Below are 26,947 nucleotides of genomic sequence, written 5' to 3'. Positions count from 1 at the left end.
TTTACTAAGGTTTTCGAAGGCGCTGGGATATTCTCTGTCTCTACAGTTTTTATTGTAGGAGGACATTTAGCTTCCGGATTCATTTTGAAAGCAATTTATTGCATTGCGCTAACGACACCATTACTGAGGAATCATAAAGATCAGATTACCAATTACAACCACGCATAACAGCTGCAATAAGCCGCGACACTTCAACGTCACGTTCAGTGACGTAGAAGAATTCTGTGGACAACGCATGTCAGAAGGCAGGCAAGTAAGCCTTCACTTCTGCTGTTCTCATATGTAGCCGGTCTGAAACGCGCTCAGACAGCTTCTCCATCTGGTCCATGAGGTCCCAGGCACGGACCCCACCAGAAGATACTTGGTGTAACCTCGCTTTAGGGGAGAGGACCGTGCTCTAAGCACACCCGGCACATGAAGCCCCGTCTTTGCTGATGAAGGATGAGGTTTAGGGAGGGAAGGAAGAGAGACCAAAACACTCGCAATAAACAGGAAATTCAAGCAAGGGAAAAGCTGAAAACCTGCATCGTTCCAGTCTTTTGCCCCCACTGCAGCCACCAGCAAGCTGTCATCAGAGAAGAGCTGATGGCCCCGCTCATCTGTGGGACGTTCACGTCCACGCGAGGAGCGCAGGGATAAAAGCTCTCTGCTCTGCAGCTCAGAGTCCTTGCCACCCTCCGGTGATTTACCCACCCTCACGTCGGTGACTCCCACCAGACTACTTGATCAAGACAGAAGTCTCATCAGGTTTGCCAGAGACCCAGACACCACGGGGCTCCCTTCCGAAGTCCCAAGCAGCAAGAGAGAGATGCAGCCATCACCCTCCCGCCGATGCCCTCACCACGGGCCACAGCACGCCCTGCCGTTCAAAGGACACGGCCACCCACACCTGCAGCAGAGCACAGAGAACCTGCGCAGAAGAGGCGGGAGCAGAAGGTTGCTCGGTGGCATGGAGGGAGTACCTCCTTACCCATCCCACCGGGAGCTGGCGCGGCAAGAGCAGAGGGCCAGTCCCGTCACAAGCACCGCAGCCAGCCCTCGGCCTTGGCAACACCATCCCGCCGCGTGGCACCTGAAAACAGCGGTCCACGACCCCTTCGAGGGCTGATGCAGAGTCCAGAGGGGAGAGCAGTGCCCTGTTCCTCTGCCACCCAGCTTTCCCCAGGACTGTTTCCCGGCCAAACCGCGCACCAGCTCTGCTCCCCCAGCGGGGACGCACGCGCTCAGAGCCGCAGACCGTCCTCACCGCCGGGACAGGGCTGCTGCTGCCGCCGCACGATCTGGGCCGAGGACTCTCTGTGCTAACGCTGTGAGGGTACAGAGGAAGAATGGGAGCACGCCTGACGGATGCCACGCTATCAGGGGGGTAAGGCAGCAGCAAAGGATACAGGACAGGATTTGGAGGCAAAGGGAAAGCAGCTCCAAAACAAAATACCTTTCCTATTTAAGGCAACAGAAATACCAGCCACATGCTGTTTACAGCTTGTTAGTTTATATAGTTTTAATTCCAATGTGTTCTAACCTCAGATGCTTCAGTCATACGCTCCCTGTTAGCAAGGTTAGCCTGCCTGCTGATAAGCATCTTTTTTTAAAAAAACTTTACCAGTAACCTTTTGGAGGGTTTGAAGGCAATTCTGAGAAGTTCTGTTTTCTTCAAACTGTTCTCTTATTGATATTTCCACTGGGGAAGGGAGTTCATGATTGCGTTACTCGAGGTTACAGTTACGAATCCCAGTCATCTGATGGGATGCGGACGTATGGAAGCACAGAAGAAAAGGGAGTTTGTAGGCACGGCCCCTTGCCGTGCACCGCGCTGCTGCGGGAGCAGCAAGCCTTGCCCGGCTGCGGCAAGCGCTGCACGGCAGGCAGGTCTCCAGCTCATCCGCAAGGCCAGAGGTTTCAGCAAAATCGCTTTCGCGCTGCCTTACTAGAGTCACCTTTCCCCAAACAGAGCAATTACAACACAACTGTCCCCCTGCGGCTTTCCCAGCCGCGCGGCGGAGGGAGAGACCAGCAGCCCGGTGCCCGAGCACAGCCCTGCCCGGGCATCGAGGCAAGCCCCCCCGCCCCAGGTCACACCAAGCTGGTCTTAGGGTCACACCAGAGGCACCCGCACACCCCGGCAGCGCTGGAGGAGCTGCCCACCGCGGCCGGCGCGCGCCAGGGCCGTCGGGCACCTCACGGGGACGACGGCGAGCCCTGCAGAAGCCCACCTGCCGCACCTAGGGAGAGGCGCGTTGCGTGGCCTCCTCCGCACCAAAGCGCTGCTCTGCGGCGAGGAACCCGACGGCCGGCAGCCCCGTGCCCTCCCACTTGTACAGTGCTCAGCCAGGAGCGAGGAAGAATATTCTCAGTATGTGGTCCTTGGTTTTATCTTGCTTTTTGAGCTCTTGTAGCAGCAGATAAACTATCCATTAATGAAATCCAGCTTACAAGCATAGACAAATGTTTATCTTCTTTCAAGAGCAGTGTTTTATTGACTGATTCTATCTACAGAAGTGGAATGAAAGCACAAATATCATAAATCCCTCACGAAGAGGGATATTTCTGTAAAAGCAGGTAAAAAGGCAACTTCAAGAAAGATGACATGCAGAATTAAGAGTCAGGAAATAAAAAATGTTCTCTAAAAACCAAAAAGCAGACTGCAGCCTGTGAACTTCAGTAATTTTCAGATCCTGCCGTAACAGCAACTGTTGCTAAATTGGTGGGCCTTTCAAGGCGGTGACAGGAACTTTAAGTTGTGCCACACAACAAGCTCCAGAGTGTAAAATATATTTACCCTTGACTTAACGATGGAGTCAACCTTCTCTTAAACAAGCAATTCCACAAACAAGACTGATTTTAAATAGCTGCTCCAGAACAAATGCGTCCCAATTCCCAAAGTCTTTCCATCACCCTCCTTGTGGATCCTCCTCTGCCAGACAAAAGGTGAGCTGATTATCTGTCCGCTACACAAACCCACGGCTCGGCATTCCTTCTTCTACCCAAGAACCTGATTTTTTTGCAGGATTTAAAGGCATTTCATACCCCAAAAGCCCCTAACCCATCACGCCTGGCTGAAATTGGCCTGGAGACCTTGGAGCAGCTGCAAGAGGGGACAGTCGGCTGCGGAAGCCCTACGTCCCCGCACAGCCAGGCAGGAAGGCGCGGGCGCTCTGTGGCCCACGCGGAGGGGCGAGCAGCCGAGCCCGTTCCCCCCACGGGGACGCCCCGTCCCCTCCTCCCCCCGGCAGGGTCACCCCTGCTCCAAGCCCCTCGGCCTCGCAGGCAGCATGGCGGGGGCTCCCGCCTGACCCCAGGACGGCGGAGGACTACGTACCCAGTGGGGTGCTCCCCCCCTCCTCTCCGCTGCCGGAAACCTTTCCCGCAGGAGTGTTCCTTTTCCATACAGTCCGGCGATACACCCAGGCGGGCCAGGCGCAAGCTGGGAGGGTACCGGGGTTCCGTAACTTAAACATCACGTCCTGCAGTTCTGCAGAAATGGCGTAAACAGACATAAACCAAATGGTCGCAAATATTTCAACACCTCTTCCAAAACGCGAGTCCCAGAGACGACAGAGGCTACTGAGAGCCAAAGAGCAGAGCACGAAGCACTTGGCACTGGTGTAAGAGATGGCAGAAGAATACCTCACCCGCACGGCCAAGGGCTGAAACGCTGCAAGGAGCAACGCTTCGGAGACGGCATGGCTTCGGGTCCGCCGGCCGCGCCACGGGCTGGATGGCTGCTGCTGAGCGGCTGCTAAGGGGGTCCCAGGTCTGCTAGAGGCATCTCCCCCTCCCTCCCCTAATATACGTACCTACAGGGTTAAATCAGATGTGGGGCAGCCTAAGAGACTTCGTTTGTTGTGTTACTTTTCCAGTAGGTATAGCTGTAGTAGTCCTGACTGACCATTGGCGCGTTGTCCCGCACGGCCGTGAGGAGGACACGGGTCCTCCTGGCAGGAGGCGAGCCCCACCTGAGCAGGCGGGCTGGGAGCAGTGCCGGTTTCGGCTGGACGCTCCTGTGCCACCCAAAACAGGGCATCTCGCGTGGTCTGAAGCTGCCGTGGGAACGGTGGTCCTACATAGGTCATCCCATCCAGTCCCAGGACTCCTGCCGCAGCTTGAGATCTCGCTCAACCTGGCATCAGAACAGCGCAGGAGACATTGCTGGAGGGGGCTCACGTCTGCTGCAGTTCCCCGCCGTCATACAGGGTGCGGACGTCGGTCACGAAGTGTCAGAGTCATAGCGAGGCATCAGGGCTTCTTAAATAAGAGTTAGCTGCCAGCTGAGCTGGGCTACCTCTGGCTCCCTTCAGCAAAACTCTTGTGCCAGGTACGCAGACCACACATAGCAAGTCTTTTCATACCAAAAAAAAAAAAAAAGATCCTGGTATCACGTTTGAGTCCTCAGAGCCAAATTCAGGTGACAGATTTTAAGCAGAGTTTGATTAAAAATCAATAAATACCTTTCCATTCCTACATGCTAACCTGATCTTTTTGAGGCAGATCTCAGATACTCCCTTTGCTGTGATCTGCAGCTCATTATAGTTAATCTAGAAATACTTCTCTGAAAAAAAATCCTGAAGGGGTAACTGACAACAGCCTATTTGACCAGCCAAAATCCTGCAAATATGGCGCACTGCTTCTCTGCCTTCCGTCCTTGCCATGCCAGCTTGTGAAATTCAGGCCGCAGCGGTTGTGTTAACACGCCACGCTCTCCGTCTCCACGAGGCTGCCTATAAACGGGTCCCACTGGGACGCGGCGGCGGGGAAGGCGGAGCGGGGCAGGGGCTGTAGGATGCAGGAGAGCCCGACAGAGCGGACCCGGCCCCCGCTGCTGAACTCATCCCCCACCAAGGGGAACGGGCACCCGAGGAGCTTCCAGCTCTCAGCACTAACTGCAAAACCCATTTATTTGCCTGGAGCGACCTCAAGCAAACGACTCCCAAACAGAAAAACACAGCGCACCCATAGAACAAATGAGCGCAACAAAAAAAAAAATCCTAACCAAATTATCCTTCCTATAAAGCAAGAAAGAAGGAAGAACGAGAGGATTTCTTTCTGTGAATGCCTAGGAGGAGCTCACATGCCACAGTGTCCTTTGGGTAAGGGAATGGCTGAGAGCTGGCACATCAAGGCATCTGTAAATAATGCAATACATCTCCAGATCTGTACTTCATTTGCCAAAAATATGTTACCCCTAGTCTGGACATTATGTTATTTTAAGTACATTAATAATATATTTAGTATCGATTATATGTCTATATAATGCACAGTTATAGGTATTTTCATACGATATACCCAAAGCTTCCCTACTTATTCTGAAAATGCACTTTGCAAAGAGAGAAATAGTTCTTCATATTCTAAATATGTGTCATTTTTCATTAGATCAAAGCACGGAACCAACCACCGGCTGGTGCTTGTGGCCGATTCCCCCTCTGACAGCATCAGGAGCTCAGCGAGCGGTGCACCCCACGCTCCTGAACCTCCGCAGGCTGCTCCAGCGTTGCCCAGCCTATCGCTGCGCTCAAACTGCTTAAACCGCTGCCTGCTCAACATCTTGTCCGGCAAGCAAGGGCTAGCTTTTGTGCTGGCTTTGACAGAACCGGGAAAATACTCCATTGCTTTAGAAAGTAAGCTAGCCGACTCGGCACCCCGGAATAGAAGTCAGCCAGCACAGGCTGCACGTTTGGGAGGGGAACAGCCTGAGCAGCAGGCACAGCGCGGTACAGGATCGACTGCCTCGGCTTCTCTGAGGATGGATTTCATGCAGAGCCTCCCTGGCCTCCCGTGGTCTTCCCAGCAGGTCCCTTCCTTGGCCGAGGAGGAGGAGGAGCGGCCAAGCACTGGCATGTTTGGGGGTCCTGGTGCCCCCAGCACTGGGATGCAAAGACGAGGCGCTGCAAGCACCAGCTTGCACGGTGCCCCGCGTGAGCGGACTGGAAGGGTGATTACAAAGCCAAATTAAGATGGTGCTAAAAATGCCAGAAACAACTCGATCTCTGCCTATCGCCGCTCCTCCCGCTGCCAGGACTGCTCTGCAACAGCACTTCGCCATTTGCTCAGAGAAGAGCCTGCCCGTATGGGGATACCACGCTATTCCACCTCTGCTTAAAAAGCCATAGATCTTGCACGACTCGCCTTCCCCCTTCACGTATTTTCCCTATCAGGGTCAGACACACGGTCCTGCTTTCAAAAGCACTGCCTTTCCCTTCGAGAGAAACAATCATGTCTTTTTAGCCCACGCCGCGCAGGAAGCAGAGCTTGCGCAGCTCATGCGCTTCTGCGCCCCCCACCAGTTTTCCACTGGCCGCTTCCACCTGAAGCCAGCACTGCCAGGGGTGCTTGGTCACCAGCTTCCCAGGAGAACGAGGAAAAGGGATACCCTCCTCCAAAGGAACGGTACCAGAGGAGTTTATTCCGTATTAGACATCAGAGAATCCAAGCACAGGCTGTCGACTGGGATAAAATCTGCCCGCTGTGGCAGCTCAGCTCAGAGAGTTTGTTTTTTTCAAACTCATGACAGGACCAAGGAATAAAACCTACCCAGAGAGGGATTCCGTCCAAAGCTTTGCTTCAGCAACAGACTACCTGGCCAGCCTAGGTCCTTGATGGCCTGCAGAGCTGACAGAAAAATGTATTTGCATCGGTTTAAAAAACGCAACGTTTGAAATTATTTTTAAAAGAACATGGACTTTTATGAACTTGTTCCTACAAAGTCACCTTCTGCAGCACATGTCCTGATGTGGGTTTTAGCTGTGCTTTGTATGGCATGGGAAAGAATAACAGCTGATTTTATCAGAAAATTCCAGAATTTGAATGAAAAGCTTTCCTCTGCCAACCCGACTGCTTTCTAGAGCTTGGATGCGTCGTATCCCCATAAACATCACTTACTGTTCTGACAGTCTAGGGGTGGTTTGATCCTATTTGAGATCCAGAACACCACTATGAAGTACTGCTTAATAAAATTGTAGTGGGGCGTGGGGTAGTTCTTCCATGCACTCTTTAGCTATTTTTCAGCAGACAGTCCTTCTCTTAAGGATTCAGCATCACCAAATTGCACCCTAGCAGGTTTGCAAAAGTTAAAACTAGAGTCAGAAAATAATAATGAAGAATACATTTTTAAATGGTGTTTGACATGCGTGGGAGAGTGTTGCCCAGCAGCGACATGAAAACCACTTGGAGAAGTCATGTAAATAACCAGGTGTTGACAGAAACCTGCCCCAAATTCCGGCGTGTAACAGGTTTCCTTGACTTCTGTCCCCGAGGAAGGCAAAGGAAAAGAAATTAAACCGCTCTTTCGTACTGCAGCATTGATGGCTATTTAAAACTTCACCGGCCAAACGCAGGACAGAAGCAAAGGGCATCTGAGGCTCTGTGAAGCTGGACCTGGAGGCATCTGCCCAAGCGTGTCCTCTTTCAGTCAGACCCGAACACGTCCAGAGCCCCGTGGGAGACGGTTGTGGCTGCCTCTCGGTGCGAAGGGGACAGCTCTACACGCGCGGGGGAAGCGCCTCCGTGCTGGGGCCAGCGCTCGGGAGCACTGCGGGAGACGGAGATGCGCCAGAAGATGGAACGACGCTGCTGACAGCACCGTCCTCCCTCGGGGAGGAGGCAGATGACATTACAGCCCCTATCAGAACCAGGCCCTTGGTTTCTTGATGTGCACTCTGATTTAATTCAACACCGCTTTCTGACACGCACGTTAACATTCCGTTTCAGCCTTGTCCTTTGGAGTATGGCAAAGCACCGAGCAGCCTGGAGGCCTTCCTCCAGTAGGGAGAGAAGGCAGGGGAAGAACTGAAAGAGCCCGCGCCAAGCGTAGGTAAAACCTGGAACAGCACGTCTGCTTTTGTTCACCGGACCTCAAAAAGCCTACAGAAGCCAGGAATTCCAGGACAGGGGTAAAATTACAGCAGCATCCACGGCAGTCAGCATAAACACCGCTGCGAGCAGCACCTGCTGGCAAAGCTGACTTTTATGCTGCTGAAACAAATTTTAAAAAAAGAAAAGGAGATTTACTATCCGTAAGAAGGAGCAGCATCACTAATTGACGAGAAATGCCTCGCCCCAACACAGCGGCTGAGCGTTGGCCAGCTCTGAGCTTGCTGCGTCCCTCCAGAAGAGGCACCCCGTGCCCCGGGGGACCCGGCCCCGCCAGGACCTTCCCCCAGATCCTAGACTTACCCCCTTGCCAGTCACCACAGCACAAGGCAGCTGTGCTGCTTTGTTGGTACCAGTTTTACTCAAAGATGTGTAGTTTCTAATATTCTGCCCCAAGTCAACCACCTGCTTTTACTTGTTGCGGGGTGGGGAGGGAGAAATAGAACTTCACAAAACAAAGTTTAAAACACACATGCAAGTCAGTTCTTCCCCTTCTGGAGTCAACATCCACTGGAGTTTAAGAAACTGCAAAAATGGTGTCAGTCCCCTCTAAATTATCTTTCATTTGGTGCAGCTGAAATGCTGGTTCTCTCTCCCTGAGTTCACTGAACACGTGCCTGATGAAACAGGTACAGCCAGCTTCTCTGCTTGCACATAGCTGTTTACATGGAACAAAAAGTAATAACCCTTGCCGACTGTACATTGCTATTACCAGGGCTATGGCTTATCACGATGCAAAGAGAATTTCAAGGACTTCAGTTTATAGGGATGAAATTAAGAGACATGATAATATATCAGCTGGAGAGATTAAAATAAAGGACCCAGAAGAAAACCAACCACTGCCTCATCAATACACTTCATCAGCAAACCTTCGTCGCTCAACAAGCGTGTTAATTTTTGCATTCCTCCTCATAGCTAGCAGCCAAATTTTGTTTAAATATATCAGAATGTCTTACACGTATGTGCAGCGATAAAACAAAAGACTTGCAATTAAATACAGGAGTGCTGCATTTGTTGCTTTTCCTTCACGGGATAAGCTGTAAAGGCACAGGAACCCGGCAGGCTCCAAAACCCCCACGTTGTCGCAGGCTGGAAATGGAGTTTCCCCTCAGAACCATCCAGCCTTTGAAAGCCTCACACTCACTCCCACAACACGTTTTAGGACCACTGTGGCTGCCGTAATCTTTTCATTAAGAGCACAGCATCATTAGCTGACGAGGACCATGGCCACAGACGGTCACCTGCTCCTGCGTCAGAGCAAAAGCCCAGCTGCCGCCTGGGTAGCCAGCACTGCTGGCCACAGCCCCGAGGGCAGTGGCAGACCCCCCGCCCCCGACCTGGGTCAGGTGGGGCTTCCACCCTCTGTCAAAAGGCCAGAAAGTTAGGAAGGGGAGCCGGCCACGCAAGCAACCCGCATCGCCTGCAGAAGACGCAGGGAAACCGCAGTCACGTGCGGAAAGCCGCCACGTCCTGGCGGCCTTCCTTGCTGCCCCCCGCCACCCCCAAACAGCAAATTGCTTGCAAAGGGAAGGCGTTGATTTGGCGCTGCTGCTAACGACCTCGATCCACGGCCCGCTGCCTGCCAGGAGAGCGCGGGAGGCACGGGTACCTTCCTCAGCCTGCTCGCGGGAGCAGCAAGCAAAGGCACGTTATCGGCGCCCACGGTTTTGTCTTGCTCAACGTCCAGCCTGCAATACTGAAGGCCTAGTCATGAAAAGACCTCCTTTTGCCATCTCACTCTCCCCACGGATGGGATGTTTCTCAGTTGGTTTCTCTTAAGGGGATTCCCGCCAGGTGCCATTTCCTACTCGTTCAACTGAGATCTACTTCAAGGCCTGCAAAGATGCTGGCAGACCACATTCAATCCCATTGCAGCAATGAAAAGTCTGAAGGGAGAAAAAACTATCGCTGTAGATACCTGGAAAACCGAGCCTTATTAAGCTTGGCACCCCCACTTTTGAAGCATGCAAAAGATTAATACTGAAATTGTTGAAAAAATGCTTAAGTTTTGTGCTCAGTGTAACAGATGGGTAAGCCTGGCCACGTACTCTTGGAGAGCGTGGGATCTCTGGCACAAAGCGTCTGCTTTGCAGGGGCCTCACATTTTCCAGGGGGACACAGGACAGAAATCTGTGACCATTCACCACTCCAGAAGTAAGAGAGCCCCTTTCCCCACCCAGGGACTCTCAGCCTCTCACCTCGCATTCCTACACGGGACTGCCAGGAGGGAGACCGAGGATGCTGGCCGGGTGGCAGGAGACCCGGAGCAGGCACGTCCCAGCTCAGGGCATTTCCACCACCTCCAAGAGGCCTGCGCGGAGCTCTGCGAGCACAGGATCCTGCGAGCGCTCTGATCCTGCGAGCCCAGGGCCACCACCGCAGCCGCACCTCCCAGCGGGACCAGCGCCACGTCAGACCCACGGGGACGAAACCCGTGGGAACTCTCCCCAAAGCTTCAGGGGACGTAACGGGAAAGAGCCTAAAAAGGCAAAGGCTGGCGCCACGGGCAGCCCGCTGCAGCTGTACGTTCGTGATACCGCGAGCTTGGCATAGCAGCCCACACATTTCGCATTCTTCCACCACCTTAGATGTAATCAAACCTTGAGAGATGTCAAAACCTGCTGTAACCAAGCCATTTGTACAAACACGGAGTTTATGCATAGAGAACATCTTAAAGCAATATCTAATAAAACTTGCGAGAAGTTAGATACATACACAGTCGTCCCTGTGTTTGTGCACAATGTCAAAGAGACAGAAGTGCATGCCTGGACCATGGCAGCATTTGGCTGTACAACAGTTACATTAGCAGATCATTTTTGCTTAACTTGTTATGGAATAAAAACCTCCCGTTTGCCTTTTCTGAGATAAGCTTATAATGGGGGGAGGAGGGAGAGAAATGAGGTGGAAACAGGGCTGTGACCTGAGAAATCAACTGAACCTGCACATCTCATTAGTGCTCTGAAGAGTGGAACAGTTTCCCTACTAGAGATGTTCAGCGTGTCACTCCAGATTGCTCATTACAGGTGTTCCAGGGTTTAAACAGACAAAACCAGATCTCGACAACCCAAATTCAGAGCAGCTAAATGTGGAATAGCCCTGGGAAACCCCGAGTGGGAAGATGGAGATGTTGAAGGGCTTGCCGTTCCAGGGCAAACATGGGGGTGGATAGCGGGGAGGAGGCTTGGACGGGTCTCGCTATTTTGGCAACATCTGTGCTGGGGAGACGGAGCTGAGGACCGTAAACAGGGACTTGGGCAGTGCAGCGGGGGCCAGCGGACCCTGGCCCTGTGCTTCATGGAAACATCTTTAACCTTGGAAATCCAGGAGAGAGACAGGAGTCCCCTGAAAGACGAGCTACGATGCCTGTGCTAAAAACAGTCCCGTGACACTCAGCCCCTACCCCTTCTTCTCTACCGCTTTTCCCTGGTGCATTCTCCAGCAGAAGGAGATTTCTACTTGACCTGTCGGTGTTCTTCCGCATTTTTTCCGATATTGAGGAGAAAGGGGAAATTGCATACGAGTCCAAACGATCACAAATACCCAAGGCTGCATCTGTTACACTAGCGCGAGGATCGGCTCGCTCCTGTTTTCATCCGATGTTCGCCATTCAGCTTCTCCTTTTGTCTTGAAGATCAAAGCAAACATCACCTCGACTCTCAGCGAGGACAGCTCAAGGCGAACCCGCTCTCGCTGTAGCACCGCTGTACGCCATTTGTGCCTGCCCCTGCCCTGCGGACCCTCTCCCTTCTCGTCTCCTCAACGCGCACGCCTTCGTTCCGCCGCTGGCACGCGGCGAGTCACCATTTTAAGGCAAAACTGCCACAGAAGAGATGCCCCTGCAGCTGCTCCCACGGGACCGCGCCCGCGCTCCGTGGGATGCTCCGCGGCGGCCCGAAGCCCCGGGACGCGCAAGGGCCGCGGGCGGGCGGGAGCTGGGTGCACCCTCGCTGGGATGCAGCGGGACTGCAACTGTGGCTTCCCGTTACCAAAAAAAAAAAAAAAAAAGGCACCACAAAAACCCCCAACCCCCTCCCCAAGCCACCAAGACGCTGGCAGAATTAAAGCCCAGAAGGCATTAGAGCCACTGTAAACGTAAAAACATAAATAAGCTAGATTTTTATCCTGTCTATATACTCCTCTCGGTTGTCATGATGAAACAGCACAGCTTTACCATGCTGCATTTTAGGAGAATTTAGGGAGAAAGAATAACTGGTGCAAGCACACAGCCATATTACAGCCACCAGATGCACCACTGTTACGAAAAAAACCCTGCACAATAATCAAGCTTTAAAATAGAAGGTATAAACTTACATAGCTGGCTTGAAAATCCAAATATCTAGTTTTTTAACTTTGAAGAATGATGGTTAGCAAGTGATCAAGGACAGTCCCCACCAGCAAGGTACATTTTTCTTGCCAGTCAGCCAGCCAGGTTGACAAGATGAACAAATGTGAGATAAAAGGGTCAGGAAGGACTTACCAGATTGAGCAGAGCGTTGCACAAACAGGACTGGGCCCAGCCACTCCAGACAGGCACCCACTCCCCCACTTCCAAAGAAAAGAAGGAGAGCTCCCCCCATAACACCACCCTCCCGGCACCCCCTGCTTGCAGACGTGCCCTCGGTTAGGTATCCTCCTGCCCTGACTTGGAGGTCCCTTATCCACAGCACCCCCTCCCCTGCCCCGCCAACCCAGCCCGCTGCTCCCCCTCACCTCTGGCCGTCACCTCCTCTCGTTCCCAGCCTCAAGCCTTCTCTCCGGGTCGGCCAGCCCCTTGGCCAGCCCCCTCTCGCTCCCCTGGGCCAGGTGGATCCCATCTCCCCCCCCCAGGAGGGCTCTGGTGGTAAAAGCCCAATCGCTCTCATAGGCACCAGCTGCACGAGCAGGCTCTGACCCGCAGCCCCCTCCACTCCTTCCCCAGCCCTTTCCCTCGCTGGCAGGGTCAAGGGGAAAAGCACCTGGGCCCCCCTGCCCTTGAGCATCCCCCAGGGCTACGAGGTCCCCCTTGACCTTTCCGGGTGTCCCCTAGCAGTGTTGTGGTGCATCCCTGGCCAGCGCAGGGGACAGCCCCAGGGCTGACCAGCTCCTCTGACCGCAGCTGGGCAGGCCAGATGTGGCCACAGCAGCGGTAACTGCCCAGCCTTTAGTCAACAGCAGCTTTGTTTAAGGCCTGGCTCATAGCTCTGGGGGTTACGATGGCACACGTTCACTTTTTTTTTTTTTTAAATCACCATTCTTCGTGGTGGGCAAGGTCCCCGGCCACGGGATCGAGCCCCGGGGCAGCGACCCCTGTCCTCCCCAGGTCTCCCTCCCCACTGCAAGGGCAGGCTGCCCGACTTCCCCTGGACCGGGGAACCATGCGAGCAGACAGAAAGGCTCCTTCCCCCCAAGCACTTACGAACAAGAAAGCTTAGGCTCAATGTTTTTTTGCCATGAAATACAAAACATTGAGAAGCCTACCTAGACTGCTTCTGCTTTACTCCCCAATTTTTTATGACAAAATATGCTGCCAAGACCTTCAACTATTAAAACACAGACTGTGTGGTGCTAATTTCTACAGATTTGTCTTCCAGGGGCTAGTTTCAGTATATTTAACTTCTATTATTGTCCCTCCTAAACAGTTTTCTGGGATAAAAGCTTATTGGGATAGGAAGTTGAACAGGTTGCAGTCAATAGGATTGATTGTTTTCAACTATCCTCATGATCAATACATATTTTACAGAATTACTGGGGGAAAAAAAAAAATCAATCAGGAATGGTTAGAGACATCTCTCATTAAAGAAAGTAGATCTGCTGTCTTGGCACGTTAATATCCTTAAGCAGTACTGTGATAGTTTGTAGGAGCCTTAGAACAGTGGGTCTTGTGCTAAAAACAAAGCTGCTGTCCAGTTCTTCCAGTTCTCAGATCACTGGTAATAGCTGCAGACTCCTGCACTTGCCCCATGACCTTTCCTTTTAATTGCTGGAAATCAACAGACTATTAAAGGGAATCGACTCCAATATGGTGCTTTTTTTCCAAACAAAAACCGTCTCAAGTCAATAATAGTAAAACTCTTGAAATACATTTATTTGTCACCAATGAAAATACTGTACAATGCCCAAGAAAAGGGGCGGGGAAAGGCAATGTATTAAGACTGGCTTTCATCAATGTCTTTGTCTGGATCCATTGCTGCAGCTTCGCTCTCCTGTTGCTGTTTCTTCCAGAGTTTAGCCATAGCAAGTAGTTTGAGATTAGGCTGATTGGCAGTATCTTCTGGGAAAATATAATCATAGTATTCCTCCCAGCCAGCATCAGACTAGGGAAAAAAAAAAAACCACAACACAAAGCAAGTTTCATTTGCATGTTAATGTTAGCTATTAGAAGGTGCTTCTAATAAGCATAACAGTGAGATAAAATTAAAATCAATGTTTGTTAGACCACCCATGGCAGCTGAAACCAATGAGCCGAATGGGTGTAAGACAGTACTACTTCTGCTGTGCGTAATGAGCAGGCAGATTTGATGAACAGCCTGGCTACAGCTTCCCAAACAAAGTTAAGAAACAAACACCATTTGCATAGTGCTACCTAAAGCTGTTTTGATTTGTGTATGATAAGAGTTTAAAGTAAAGGTGGCCTAAGCGTTTGGTAGGAGTATTTCCCTCTGAGTCAACTGCCCACCCAGCCTGCTGAAGAGCAAGGAGCTCAGCAGCGTGTGTTTCTGGCCAATGCTTTTTTCCAATTACTGCAGAAAAATTTGGATGCAGTTACAGCATCCATCATAGCCGACTTTGTTTTGTGTACCAGACCCCAGGATAAAGCCACCAAGGAGTCAAAGTGACTGCTGGCGTAATTTTTCCTCTTACCCCATCTTCAGCTTGCAGTTTTCTCCTCTTCTTTATTTTTTCAGGCATAAGTTTATCTATCCTCTCTTTAGTGGTATCGGTTCCAAACTCCTCTTCAAAGTTTCTCCAGGATTCCAGAAGCATGACTCTCTCCTCTTTCTCCTCACAGTTTCGCATTGCCTTATTAGCCTCTTCGTAGATCTGCCGGCATCTTGACAAGCTCTCCTCCCTCCCTGCAGATAGCTCAAACTGTGCAAAGCTGATCCATACCTGTGGTGAAAGCAAGTGAAAACCAAGCTGAAACCTCCATTCTGAAGTCTGATAGCTAAGCAATAGTTTAAAAAAACCAAAGCAGCCAAAAAAGCAAATGTCAATGCAAGTCTCAAGTACCGTTTCATAAGCAAATACCTAGAAAATTCATGTTTGTTTCACACGTGTGAGATTTGCCTCGTTTTGGCAAGACAGAATATTCATGTAAGCCACGATGACAAATTTCTTGCAGTTGTTATGGGTCATGATAAATGCATCTGAATTTAGTCAGACGACAGCACCAAACTACATAGGAAAAACCACAACTACTTTTTCCTTGCAACGTTTTTGCAACTAAAATTCCAAAGCTACTCAGCAGGAAGAGGGCTGCTTGGAAACCTGCTGCAAAGCCTTCTTTCATGTAAGATATGCCTGTTGTTATATGTAATTTAGAAATGTCTTTCCCCTTTTCATGGCACAGACATGGTACTGAACAGGGTCGCTGTTGATTTGAAAAAGCCAGACAATCAAAGCAGTCAAGGGTTTCCATCCATGGTCCAGATTCAAGACCAATTCTGTGTTCTAGGCACCCATACATACCTTAACATGCTGTGTCCGCTGAAGTAATCTGCGGTAAAGATTTCTTGTTTTCTCATACTCTTCTTGCTCAATTTCAAAGTCAATGTAGGATTTCCAAAGAACCTGCAAAAGAGAAGTCTCTCCTTATGTTCACAGCACACTGGAGGGGTGGGGGGGAAGAGGAGGAGCATGGATAAATGTGAAATTCCTCTGAAAAAAGTTTCAGAGATCTGAGTATTAATTGACCGTACAAGCTAGGATTACAGCTAAGCAATATCAAATCTTATGTACATAATCCACTGAGCTTACTCCTGTAAGCATGTTTCTCCCTCCACGTTTTATCATGGGTTTTATAGTCCTGCGTACCCTGCTAAGAAACAGATGCTAAATTAGTGAGACACAGGCTAAGCCACTACAGTAAGCAGTTCTGTTCAAGCTGGTAGATTATTTACATTTTAATTAGCCACACGGTGTAATAAATACCTGGAAATTGTGCCAACTGTAAAGTTCATCTACCCCCTTACCTCTGGCATGTCTAGCCGGGGCTGGCCAATAGCCAACTCATATATTGCACGGGCTCTATCAATATCGCCGAGAATGGTCTCTAGTTCAGCAAATTTAATCCATGATGTGCAGTTTTCCGGTGCAAACTCCAGGAATTTTTCATACAGCTTTCGGCAACGATCAAATTCTCGCAATTGTAACTCCAACTCAATATAACCTTTAAACAGTTTGTTTTTTGGACATTTACCTATGGATGTCCCCTGTTAAGCAAAAAAACCCAAAAACCACTTAAAGATCTAGCAAGGAAAAAAACCCACTCTATTTTCTAAAGATCTGTTTACTCTCCAGTATTTTAACTAAAATTCATTTTGAGCTCTGGTCAGGGCCAGTATGAAATCCAACCAATGTTTGCAAAATGAGCGTGCATCCATAAACATCAACAAAAACTCTGAAAGCAGAAAACCTTCCACATAACATGGATTCCCCATGAAGTATTAGTTGAAACTCACCCTGGCTCATCAAATGAACACTTCATCTTGGATCAAAAGCTGAAGAAAGCATAGTACCGGTCTGTACCAGTCTTCCAGGTAAGCAGTTCCCAAGTATCTTATAAAACAAATTATATCAAGAGAAACTGTCTCCTGGACCACCACTGCTATTCACCAGCGCATAGAGAATTGTCCATGCTCCCTGCCTGCTGACTTACGGTAATGGATAGATGGAGAATAATGTTTTAAAAAAATATTTCCTTTTTGATATGCTTCAGCATTTGAAGAAAACTGCCTGTCCTAAGACACGGTGCCAAGCTGTGAGAAAGCAGTTTCCAATTCTTAATTTGGGAATCTTTTAAAGCAAGAGTTAAAAATGGGCCTATCTGAGGCAGGTACGTAGTGAGCTTCACTCTTTGAGTCACTTCTGTAGACAAGTATTAGTTGTTAAGCACTGCAGCCTCTGTTCCCTCAAGCTAATGTGAATTAAGTAATTTGAGATCAAATTCCCTTACTACGATTCTCCTGCACAACTTTTCTACACATTGACTATGTTGGTACTTATTAAAAATGGAGGAAATCCACCACTTGGAAATATCCATTTGGTTACCATTATGGCCCTCCAGCTCTACAAATGCCTTTTCTATGTCAAAATATGCTCAGTTCTTCCCCCCCCATTACTATTTTCTTAAGCGGCATAGGCTCCAGCTGCTCTCCTGTCTCCAAGTCCCAGCATCTCTCAGACCCTGGGAAAACAAAGAATCCACAAACCATCTGCAGCCAGTGAAAATAAGGCAGAGCAAGGTGCTGTCTGCATGCTGATGACAGCTTCAGCATCAGGAGCTGGACCTTCTGCATGGTGACAGTGTGGGACCCTCACCTCAGGACAGGAGCAAGGCTTCTTGCCAAAGAGGTGGTTCAAAGTCAACTAATTGCAAAAGAAAGAAAGAAAGAAACTGCTTGCCAAATCTGGGTCCAGTCCAAAGAAGTATTACAGCTGCAGCAGCAAAATCTGGTTTCCAAAATAAGAAAAAGGTGACATACTAAAAAAAAAGTCTGTCAAAGAAATTAAACAAGAACAGGGAAAAAGACCAACAAAAGAGAATCCTAAAAGAAACTGAGGAAACTTTATATTTCTAGACAGGCCAAAGCACCCTTTCCAGAATCTACCACGACATCTGCCCCTAAAAAACCCAGGCAGCCACAAGCAGGGTGCTGACTGGTGACTACGGTAATGTTGAGCGATGCTATCTTAAGCCAAGCTAGAACAGCAGCACGCTTCAGGACAGATGGTTGTCTTCTCCTGCAGGGAGACAGTAACAGTCTCACAGGGGACTTAACCCCTCCGCTTCATTTTTTCTGGTCATGGGCAGGAGTCCAGCTCAAGAGACAAAGCTTTACTAGCACACTGGGGGCAGACTTGGTCCAGTGTCAGCTACCGAAGGCCATCCACATTTACGCTATCACTGCTGTGCCATGGGTTTGGTGGAAACCCCATCAGTTTCCTCTTTAAAGTCAAACCACCTCATCTGTTACCAACATTAGCTTTCTCTCAAAATTCCTAATGCTAGCACTGAGCTTATTTAGAATATCTGAACTGAAGGGAAAGAAAGTTTTTTATTTCAGAAGATTTTGCTGCCAAAATGTACTCCCTTGTTCTCTGACATGCTGATGCTCATATAGTGAACTCGTGCAGAAGCTCTTGAGCCTGCCCAAGCTCCCCACGATTGCTTCTATCAGCAACCTGGTAGCTGGGACTCAAAACGCTCTATTCGGCAGGTTTTAATTTCTGAGAATCAAAAACTCCTATTTCTTCAAAATGCTTTTTAAAACGCTATTGTCAGTACAAGTATCATTTAAACAAATCAGCAGCAGTTAAAAATTTCCAAGTGCACTAAGCTGATTTGGGTACTCTTGCATTCAGATGTGTGTTTTGTCAGCTGAAACAAGAAAGCTGCCTTCATTTCTGCTCATGGCTAATTCATCATATCAAGCTACACTTCTTTTTAAATCATACATGACAGTAAATACTGGTCCCTGCAGACTGCTCGGATGCTTTATTTAAGTGGATTAAACCAGCAATTTATAAAGGACAATTTAAGATCTTTTAATGCCATCTCTTGTTACTATTAGTTAGTAAAGTCAATTATGGAATTAACAAAAGCTTACCAAAGCTCTTCTGGCAAGCGGAAGATTTTTCTGGCGTATTTCAAATTGTGCATACAGCAGCCATATTTTGGCAAATGTAAACTGAAAGAAAAAGAACAATGTGATGCTTAGGCTGGAAGCTTAGTAAATAATACTGCATACGTTCTTTAAAAAAATTATTACTCTGTCTATACAAGATGTTACTGCTGCTACAGTTAATTGCATTTGATCTCAGTGTTTTCATGCCAAAAAGTTGAGAGTTCATAGCCCAAAACAACCTCTCTAGAACATGAGAATATACTCCACCATGGATGAAAGCAAAAATCGCCAGGACAGAAGTCTTCTCAAACAAAGAAAATGGCTCATTAACCAATCAATTGATTGGAAAAAGAGCAGCTATCCCTGAATCAATTAACAGATAATCAACTCCTAATAATTACAGATTAATCCTAAGCTAGACAGCTGATACTCAGATGACATGATTAACAACAAACTAGAAAAGGAAGTACCTGAACTAAGATTTCTTGACATTCCCGGGCAATGCTGATTAATTGTTTTAAGGGTTTGGCCATGTGGATATTTTAGTTAAAGCTCACTGGCGAAAAAAACACAGAAACAAAAAATCAGTCTTGAAGACTGATTGTAATGGCCAATACACACCTGAAAGATGGTTTATCAAATGCACCTCCCTCAGCTGGGACCGTGCAAACAATTAGAAACAGTTGCTATAAAAGGTGGTAACCCCATATAAAACAGAGCAATAAGTACTCTGCTGAGACTGCAGGTGACTAGGCTGAGAGCAGCTATAAAAGGACTACCCTGAGAAGGAACACAAGTAAGTACAGAATAGATAAGAGTTGTTCCCTACTGCTTAATAGCACTGGATATCCTCTGACTATGTGTTATTTCAGCTTCTTAGAGCATGCTTAGTAATTTGAAAATACTAGAGAAACCCTTGCATTGCATCTGTATGAGGATCTGACATCAGTATGTGGCCTGCTATTTCCCATTGATAATGCAAATTACAGCCATCTAACACTTTAGCTTGGGAAAAAAAACCCTATCAGTTTTGGAAGATAGACATGATGAGAAACTAGAAGGAATATTTGAAGTCCTGAGCAGAGTCTTTGCGAATGTGCTAGTAGCCATTTGGAGCTGCTTACATACCTGAACCTTGGGGGGAAAGAAAAATAAAGGCTCTTATCTTGGGAATTTTAATCCAAGACTCAATGCAAACTGCTGGAGGAGCCATACCTTCTTGTGGGGAATGAGCTCGACGCATGCCTGATACACCTGTCTGGTTCGCTCTGCATCCTGCAAGAACAGGCAAAATTAAATACTTTGTTTGCTGCTAAGATTACACTGTGTTTGTGAATTGTGCAATGACTGCAAAATTACAGAACAGTATTTTTAAGTCAAGTTGCTTAGAGCCACGTATACTTAAGATACAAGTGTATTTGTCCACTTAGTGTGCACAATTCAAAGGTGGTAACTTATGAGAATCAGTAAGAGTCATCTTTTCAAAACAAGATTCAACACTAAGAATTGGACAACAAAACCAGGACTGTCCCTATTTTGGGAAAAAAAAGTATTTTTTTCCTTTAACAGACACTGAATAGGTATACTGCACTACTATTTTAAGAAATAAAGAGCAGCTATAATGTTACATGACTGATAACAGAAGAAATATTTACATAGCCTCAAAAGACCACTATAGCAAGAATTTGACTGTTTCACAAAACAACTTCACAAATAGTTTTGTTAAATATAAAACTATTTCACAAGTTCAGGTTGAACAGCCTGGAATAGGTAATTCAGATGGGGCTAGAAAGACCTACTTCTGCTTTTATTATCAGCATATTTCTGGATGAATTGGGGTGAAACTGAAATATTTTTCCCCCTATGCATGGAAGGGAAAAAAAACCCATAAAACCCTTACTTAAATAACAAACCCTGTAGCTAGTTACACAAAACAAGTAAGACATAGTATTTTTAGTTCTCATTTTTAATATTAAAATATCTGTAGCTATTTAATATAAGGAGAATACTTGGGAAGGAAAGAAAAAAACCCTCAGTTCTTACTACTTGCCTTTGCCTCCAGCTCTTCATATAATGCATAGTTAATCCAAAGATAGATGTATCTTTTCCAGTGTCTTTTCTCTTGAATTGGGGGAACATTGGCGATGGCTCTTTCATACACTTCTCGGACCGTCTCGGCATCTGCGTCACTTTCAACTAACCTCAGGTAGTCAAACCATGCATCATAATTATGTGGATTTGCCTTACAGAAAGATGGGAGCAGGGAAATGGGAAAGCAACTTCAGTAACTACAAATAACAGACCCTGTTCCTTTACTTACACTTATTATTCAGAATTTCTTCTTTAAAATAGATCATTGGAATATTAATGAAAACTGTTGGTCTCAGGTATGCTTAAGCTAGAGCTTTTGGGCTAAAGTGTGTCTATTTTTTTATTCTACCTACACACATTTTCTAAGTGAAGGCAAACAAACTGAACTGTGAGAAGGGAAAAGGAAATTATGAAATATGCAGTATTCAGTGAGTAGTAGATCGGTGTGGCACACCTGTTTTCTCACAAAAAGGTGTTTACACACAGGTGAGGTGTCCTGTAACAGTTATGGCACAACAGATGCAAAGAAGAAAGTTACAAGCTAAACTGCATTAATCCCTTAGATGACTGTGAAGGGTACTGAGCTTTGAGTTCAATCAAAAACTTTGGCTCCACACTTTACGTTAGAATGCAGAAACAAAAAGCAATGAATGCAAGTATCATTCTCTCCCCCATGGATGGAATTCTGCCTCCAAAAAGAACAGTGTTCTCTTGGTAATTTCTTAGACTGAGTATCAAGGGTAACATAAAACTCGTCAGCCCTCATATCATGAGACACTCATGTACCTTAAGCAGCAGCTGGATGTACGGTGAGCCCAGAGGATATTTGTAATACATACCTTTACTTCCTCTTCATACTGGAATCTCCTCTTGCTGACAATGATGTCTTCAATTCCCCTTCTGTCTCCAAACTTCTTCTCAAAGATGGTGTAATTCTTGAAGAGATTTTGGGCCTCCTGTTTTGGAATTCTATCCAAGGCGTACTTGTAGATCACCCTTACTCTTTCAAACTGAAAATAATAAATATCACTTGAGTAATATTTACAAAGCAGCTTCTGTCCTCCCCCACAACTTCTCAATGAGCTTTTGGCAATATTTAATAGAATACAGAATCACAGAATGTAAAGGATTGTTTTAGGATGGGACTAACACAGATGTCCCTGAAGAGTAAACTTTGAGGGGAAAAAAAAAATTTCTGTAAATACCAAAACCCACCATCTCTTGTTCATTTGGTTTGGATTTGGAATATTTAAAATATTTTTAGGAGGTTGTGGTTTTAGGTTCAATTCCTTAATGGCCTGGGCACTTTAAAGAGACCGTCTGGGAAAAACATGGCTAATTCAGTTTTTTATCATGCAGGCCTACAACCTCTCAGAAACTTACAAATCTGAGGATACGTATTTGATCCGATGACAGTGTTCTCAGGCTTGGCAGATTTGGTGCCCACCTTTCTTAGAACATATTTCCTTGATGTCACCGAAAGGCAAACAGAAGCTAAGCAAAAAATTGTCTCCTTAACTCAGACTACAATAACAGTATCTCATAAGGCACTGAAAAACACAAGTATTGCAGTGAACGTTAAGTGGCCTTGAGTTTGATATTCAAAAAGAAATCTTGTGGAGGTGGTTGGTATTAGTCTGACGTATTATCAAGAAGGTCTTACTTCTTTCTGATTCTCCTCAAATTTTGCGAAAGCCACATACAAGTGCTCATCCATATGCTCTTCTCCAAAGAACTCCACTGCCCTCTCGTATACTTTCCTTGCATGAGCAAAGTAACTGTGCTTCTCTTCAAAGCGGGCATACTTGATCCAGTTCTTAACATCAGGATGAACAATAACAAGTAGAGCTATGTTAAAGAAACAGCGGTGTGGTTGAATTGGACACTTCAAACTGCATGCTTTCCAGTGACTACAGGGTCATGGGCTATATGAAACAACTCCCCAGGATGGCATATGCAAAAAATGCAGCTGGGAAGACGACACAAAAGAGCTGTAAGCATGCAAAGGCTTTGTGCCTTACTGAGAACTTAAAAGAAAATTTAAAAAGGGATAAAAATCGGGCAAGGGTCAGGGAGCAGTTTAAGGAGGAGAAATCTGAAACAGATGACTGCAAAAAAGCTGGAAGCATGAGTGCTGTTAAATATACGCTGTTGTGGCAGGATGTACATACACTTAACTGAATGTGGAGGTATATACTAAACATGCTTTTAATACCTACTGCTGTCTCTCAGCATGGTGGCTTACTCCCAACACACCACAGTAAAGAGGAGCACAGGGATGTAGCTGGAGGTGGAATAGGTAAGAAAGAAATGAAGAATGCAGGCCTAAACTTGGGCAGATGTCGCACTACACCAAAAAGGATATATCTCTCATAAATGGTACGCGCCCTGTCCACCTCCTTGTATCTCAGCTCAAAGTTAATGTAGGAATGCCAAGCTTGCTCCTCTGGTTGCCACTCCATCCAACGTTCAAACACCTGACGTGATCCAGCAACGTTCCCCAACATCTCTTCCATGTAAGTATACTTATACCTTAGAAAACGAGATCAAGTTTTTACAATCACATAGTAAACACATAAATTACAAGGATGTTTTGAGTGCTTAATTAAGAGCGTTACTGAGATTTCTTCATCTATTCCCCACTCGCACCCTGGAAATGCCTTTAGGTACTGCTGTGATTGGCAGCATGCAGGCACACAAACATCCTTCTCTCCCAGTACTCTTACCACTTGAAAAGTACAAAACCTTTCCAAAACTTAAGCCTTCCTCTTTTTTTCAGACTAGTCTGAAGACTTTTGCATTATACCAAAATAGACAAGCAATCGGCAGTCTTTGGGGGTAGAAGCAATGCTCCATTCTCTGCAAACGTACCAGAACTGGTTCACCCTGGGGAGGGTGGTAATGGCTCGATCCCAAATGTTTCGGGCATGATTAACCTGGCGGTTCTTCATTTCCATTTCTGCATATTTCAGCCAGAGTGTGACATTTCTGTAGTCTACATCTAAAGCACGCTCGTAAATGGAACGGGCTCTGGAAAGCAAAGAGAAGTTGTGTATATAATGTGCCTCCAAGACTTTGATGGTGTTTGTCAACATGTGTCTTAAAAGGTTTATAAGAGAAAAGGTTTATAAGATGTCTGCAGCTGCAGTATAATTACCTCTGTATTTCTTTTAGGCTTTCCTCCCATTGTGCGTACTTTATCCAGTTACTGATAACGGTTCTGTTTTTTCTTATGTTATCTTCAAAAGTCTGAGGAGAAAATTATTTCTGTAAGTAAGAAATACCCCTGTGCAGACCAATCTTGTTATAAATGGCTTATGGAATATTATTATTATTGGAATGAATTCCAAATGTCTCACACCCATGCAGATGTAGTAACAAATTGTACTCAGTACAACACTTCCTAAAAATTGCATAACAGAAAAGCTAAAAGCATAGATCATTATACAGAATAGGACTAAACTCAAGTTCCTGCAACCTGATACCTGAAATACTGATGGAATAATAACTGACAGCACTAAAATCTTACTTTTTTTTAATCTCCTGCTTAATGCTTCAGTAGCAACATTACCCGGACAGATGGAATCCAGTCATTGCAGACAACCCTGAATATACTTGGATGCACCAGCACAAGTTTATTCACTTTGACCTGTATATATCATTGCTCTAAACTTTTTCTTTAAAGCAAGATGTCTTATTCTTATTCCCTGGGTTTAATATGCTGGCATCAAATGTGCTAGACAAATTTCACTGCTCAGTGCAATGGTGAGGGCATCTTCAGTCTCGCGTTTGGCTGTTGTTGGGATCAATGCTATGGGTATCTAACATGTGGCTAAACATGGTTTAACACAGTTAATGTGGTGGCTCGTTACTACCATTCATATGAGAGGTGAAAAAAGATAACATCAAACGTTGTTTTTGCAGTGCTGTGGTGTTGATCATCTGACTCCAGTTGCTCTGCACGTGCCTGAGTGAGGTATACCAGCACCTAGCACAGTAAGGCCCAAAGTCTTCACGAGGAGTCCTAGCCACTATGGTAAGGAGGGAAACAAACACCCACTCAGGGCTGAGTACAGGGATGCCGTGTTGTGCTACAACAGTCACCAGTTCTGAATGTATGCATATATGCTTCACGGAATGATAGCCCTCGTTTATGCTGCCTGTATCTAAAAAAACTGCTGAGTGCTCGAATTTAGAGTTTGAATTTAGAGTTCCCTGTTAGGGATATGCCTGCTTTGCTGATCCAGGACAGCAATTATCAAAGAAAAAGCAGAACAAAACCATAGATAAGTTTGGACAAGCAAAGCAATTCTTTTGAATAAAGAAGAAAAACTTATACCTGAAGCCTCACATGCAAAATGGTCAAGTTTCAAGACAATCCTCAAACATAACTATGATTAGTGTAGACAGTTGTGTTCTAAAGTGTGCTAAGTAATACCATAATTAGACAGAACAGAAATACCACTTGCAAGCACACTGTGGTTTTTAAACAGTTGAGGTAGAAAAAACAGCAGCATTACTGTAGAGCTTGCTCATGTTCTGTCATGCTGACTGGCCAGATACCAGCGGTGATGAAGAAACTGCATATAAACCATGTATGTAATTACCCCTGCAATGCTCTGAACATACTGAACGTGGTCACATGGGAGATGTTGTATACTACCAAATCTTATGTTGAACAACACATTTAACTCACAATTTTTGCATGAAAGTGGCATTTTCTATGAAAAATGTAGGTTTTTTTAAGAATTGCTATTCAGCTGGACTATCCACAAGTAATACAGACTACATCTTGTTTAAGTTAAAAACCATTAAAATTTTAGTGCTTTATACAACCACCAAGACTGGGTTTTTTCCTTTACCTTCCTTTTCCGGAGCTTATAGTCATTTAGCTCTTCAACATCTGTGATCTTCTGTTGCGGAGGTGGAGGAAGAAGTTCGAGTTCCCTCTCTTTTGCTTCTCTTAGAAGCTGTTCTGCTGTGATCTGAACTTCTGCAGGTGCTTTATTTTTCACCTGTAAAGTAAGCAGGCTTGATTCACGTTTTCTCCTTCTAATGCAAAACTGAAAAATGCCCCGTTAATCACGATTAATTCACTCCGGTGGCTTGCTACGTTCAGTGTTTACCGAGGAGGGACCCGGAGACCCCCGCGGCGGACAGGGACCTCATCGCCAGCGCCAGCCGACGCGGCTCCCGCCCGGGACACGACGAGAAGCAAAACTTTCTGAGGCCGCGGGGAGGGGCGGCTGCACAACCGGAGGAGCCAGGGCCGCAACCAGCCGCGTTCCGCGCCGCGTTTCAGCATCGCTGCGCGACCCTGAGGATCACCGGGCGCTTCACCCGCTTCCCGAAGGCCGCGGGGAGCCGCGGGGCCAGGCCGCTCCAGGGCGCCCGGCGCTGCTCCGAGGACCAGGGCCCGGCAAGGGCGGGCGCCCGCCGCCCCGACCACCACCACCACCACCACCCCCCGCCGCGGGCCCGCCGCCTCCTCCCGCGCACCTTGGCCACTTTGGGGATCCGCTGCTTCCCGGCCGCCGTAGACGCCATCTTGCCGCCTCTCCGTGCTAGCCCCGCCCCGTCACCTCTCACCTCACGCAACGCCGGCGCGCGTCGTTGCCGGAGTAACGGCGGCGCGTCCCGACGCCGGCAGCGAGGCGAGGCGCGGAGCGGAGCGGAGCGGGGCGGGGGCCGGCCGGTCCGTCCGTCAGTCCCTGGCCGCGCCGCGCCGCTCCGGCAGCGCCGGGGAAAGGGGCTCCCCGCCGCAGCGGGAGGCAGGTGAGTGCCCGGCGCAGCCGGCTGTCCCCCACCCCCAGCGGCTCCCCGTGCCCTAGACGGCGCCCCCTGGCGGCTCGGCGGGCGGGGCGGGGTTCGCGGGCTTCGCCCGCCTGTGGGGGCTGCGGGCCGGCGGCCGGGGCCGGGCGGCCGGGGCCGGGGCCGGGGCGTGGCGGCCGGCGGGGCGCTCGGTGTGCCTTTCGCGGTGGAGCAGGGGCCGTGCTGCCGGCGCGTGGCGCGAGAGGTGTTCGTCGTGTGGGCGTTAAGCGCCTGTCCCGCCCGCACTGCCCGCGCCGCTTTCGCTCCTGTCAGGTGAGAGCGCGCTGCCCGGTTCTTAGACCTTCGAGCCTTCCCTCGGGCCGTCTAGGCTTTACAGTCCCTGTTTATTTTGA

At 47.8% G+C, this 26,947-nt stretch overlaps 2 protein-coding genes across 2 annotated transcripts in view; one reads left to right on the top strand and one right to left on the bottom strand.

Moving 5' to 3' along the window:
- Positions 1-13,909: 13,909 nt before the first annotated feature.
- On the bottom strand, positions 13,910-26,470 carry CRNKL1 (crooked neck pre-mRNA splicing factor 1). The gene is made up of 14 exons (XM_072857653.1): positions 26,283-26,470; positions 25,646-25,798; positions 23,941-24,032; positions 23,655-23,813; positions 23,149-23,315; positions 22,447-22,625; positions 21,623-21,793; positions 20,743-20,934; positions 19,908-19,967; positions 18,675-18,755; positions 16,038-16,277; positions 15,535-15,636; positions 14,707-14,955; positions 13,910-14,159 (listed from the first exon to the last, which is right to left on the bottom strand). The coding sequence occupies exons 1-14, from the start codon at positions 26,328-26,330 to the stop codon at positions 13,992-13,994; spliced, it is 2,061 nt and encodes a 686-aa protein (XP_072713754.1). The 5' UTR covers positions 26,331-26,470; the 3' UTR covers positions 13,910-13,991.
- The window catches only part of CFAP61 (cilia and flagella associated protein 61), a 113,243-nt gene continuing 112,716 nt past the window's right edge, over positions 26,421-26,947 (top strand). Inside the window, exon 1 of the mRNA XM_072857652.1 lies at positions 26,421-26,558. The gene's annotated coding sequence lies outside the window, so the exon portion shown is untranslated. The remainder of the gene's footprint in view (positions 26,559-26,947) is intronic.

This window comes from Ciconia boyciana, chromosome 3 (genome assembly GCF_034638445.1).
Source record: "Ciconia boyciana chromosome 3, ASM3463844v1, whole genome shotgun sequence".
Classification (NCBI taxonomy): Eukaryota; Metazoa; Chordata; class Aves; order Ciconiiformes; family Ciconiidae; genus Ciconia; species Ciconia boyciana.
The sequence above is the reverse complement of the archived record's forward strand: the minus strand, read 5'-3'. Positions and strand labels throughout refer to the sequence as shown.